The sequence below is a fragment of the Tupaia chinensis genome, unplaced genomic scaffold (genome assembly GCF_000334495.1).
Source record: "Tupaia chinensis unplaced genomic scaffold, TupChi_1.0 Scaffold000496_1, whole genome shotgun sequence".
Classification (NCBI taxonomy): Eukaryota; Metazoa; Chordata; class Mammalia; order Scandentia; family Tupaiidae; genus Tupaia; species Tupaia belangeri.
In genome coordinates, this window is record NW_006160008.1 from 557,142 (window position 1) to 558,862 (window position 1,721).

Genomic DNA, 1,721 nt, shown 5'->3' on the forward strand with positions numbered 1-1,721 from the left:
TTTCCCTCCATCATTTCTTGTCACTCTCTTCCTGAGCTGCTTAGGGACATCTGGAAAGGGTGCAGGCTCAACAGTAACCCAGGTTCAGGGTTCTAGTCCTGGGTTGGGCAGATCTGAGGGGTGAAATCCAATGAATGACCTTTGTGGGATTGGCCTTGGGCAACACCTCTCGGTGCCTCTGTCAGAACTGAACCCTACGGTAGCCTCTTACCTCCCAGTGCTTTGGTGAGAGGACGGACTGAAATATACAAGTCTGATGTGTAGTCAGGACTGGGTTAAAACAGTGTTCTGCATTTGTGGGTCTATACCCCAGATGATGGCTTTTCTGATGTGAGGAATGATCAATACTCGTGTGCATGTCACGTGTTCACCCAACCTACAAATACTTAGTGAGTACCTACTATGTTCCAGGCCTTGTTCTGGGTGCTTGGGACATGCCAGTCAACAAAACAAAGATTCCTGCATTTGGGGGACTCGACTTTTATGTCTTCTGGAGAGTGGGGTTCCTTCAGGTCCTACAGAAAATACACAGGTGCTTTTGCCAACTCCGGTCAACTACAATACTGTCCTATCCTTGTAAGTCCTCCCCTAGAGGGCCATGGTCAGGAAAAACATCCTGTAAGTAATAATACCTAACTCTGGGGTAGAGCAAGCTACTTAGTTGAAGCCGCATGGTTTGCTTAACTTGACTTTTTAATGAGTCTACTGTTGACTACAGCTCAAACTGGTGAAGGTGGTCTCAGGAAACGACAGAGCCCGCCCAGTAAATCAGGTGACTCTGGTACAAACGTGCACTGGAAGAGTTCTTCCATGGCTAGTGGAATTTACCAGGAACTGCAGTCACTCTCCTCTGAGAAAGGGAGAGGGGAGAAGAAAGACGTGAACACAAGCTCTGACTAAATTATGGCTTGCACTTCGGACACCACTGTATTCATGCGCGACTTTTCAGACTCACCTGCCAGGATGCATTTGGCTGCCAGCTTCACCATGGTAACCAACCACTACCGCAGACCTGGGAGCGCAAGGGCGTGGGTTCCAGGCGGTGGTGGGTGGACTTCGGGGCCCTGGGCCAACCTGGGAAAGGCAAGTGGGGAGGCCTGAGGGCCGGTGGCCGCCGCAAGAGGGGGACAGATGGGGCCTGGAAGTTCTGGGCGGGACAGGAGGCAGATACGGAGCTGATGGGCCGGGGATGGGACCAAGAAGACGCAGACGGGTCGCCTTAACGTCCCACAAAGCAGCCTGGAAAGGTGCAAGCACGGCAACGGGGCTCCAGTCCCCAGCCCCACCCGTGAGCCCAGGCCAGTCCAGCCCAGTAAGATCGGAGAAACCTGACCCGGATCCCCTCAAGTCCCAAACACCTCTCCAGTCGCGATCGCCAGGCAACCACCGCCCACCTGCCCGCCTCCTCCTTCTTACTGACCCTCGATTGGCTGCACCGAGAGCTCCCAGCCCCGAAGTGGGAAAGGTGGGCGTGGCGAACAGCTATTTTTAAGAGGCTATTCGCAGCAATATCTGTTCTTCAAGTTAGCCCCGCTTGGTGAATGGTTGAAGAATATGTCAATCACTTCCATCTCCGGACCCCGCTCCGCCAGAGTTCCGGGATGAGAAGCTCCAACAACGCGCCCCAGAGGCTGTGATAAAAGAGCTTTCTGATTGGCCGGGCTGGTTTGGACTATTTTCGGGAGGGCCGGGGACGCACCCCTCTGCCCTCCTGCAAGTGG

General features: G+C 53.9%; 1 protein-coding gene across 5 annotated transcripts in view; it reads right to left on the reverse strand.

Moving 5' to 3' along the window:
* IFT27 (intraflagellar transport 27) overlaps positions 1-1,416 on the reverse strand; it is a 19,522-nt gene extending 18,106 nt beyond the window's left edge. For 2 of the 5 annotated variants that reach the window (XM_006156515.2, XM_006156520.3), the window contains exons 1-2: positions 1,359-1,416; positions 956-1,074 (exon numbers count right to left, since the gene is read on the reverse strand). In XM_006156515.2, coding sequence (XP_006156577.1) covers positions 956-989 — 34 coding nt within the window. In that variant the 5' untranslated portion in view covers positions 990-1,074; positions 1,359-1,416. Of the gene's footprint in view, positions 1-955 lie in introns of all 5 variants that reach the window. The other 3 variants (XM_006156517.2, XM_006156519.3, XM_006156516.2) reach the window with 3 other exon arrangements.
* Between the last annotated feature and the right edge of the window lie 305 nt (positions 1,417-1,721).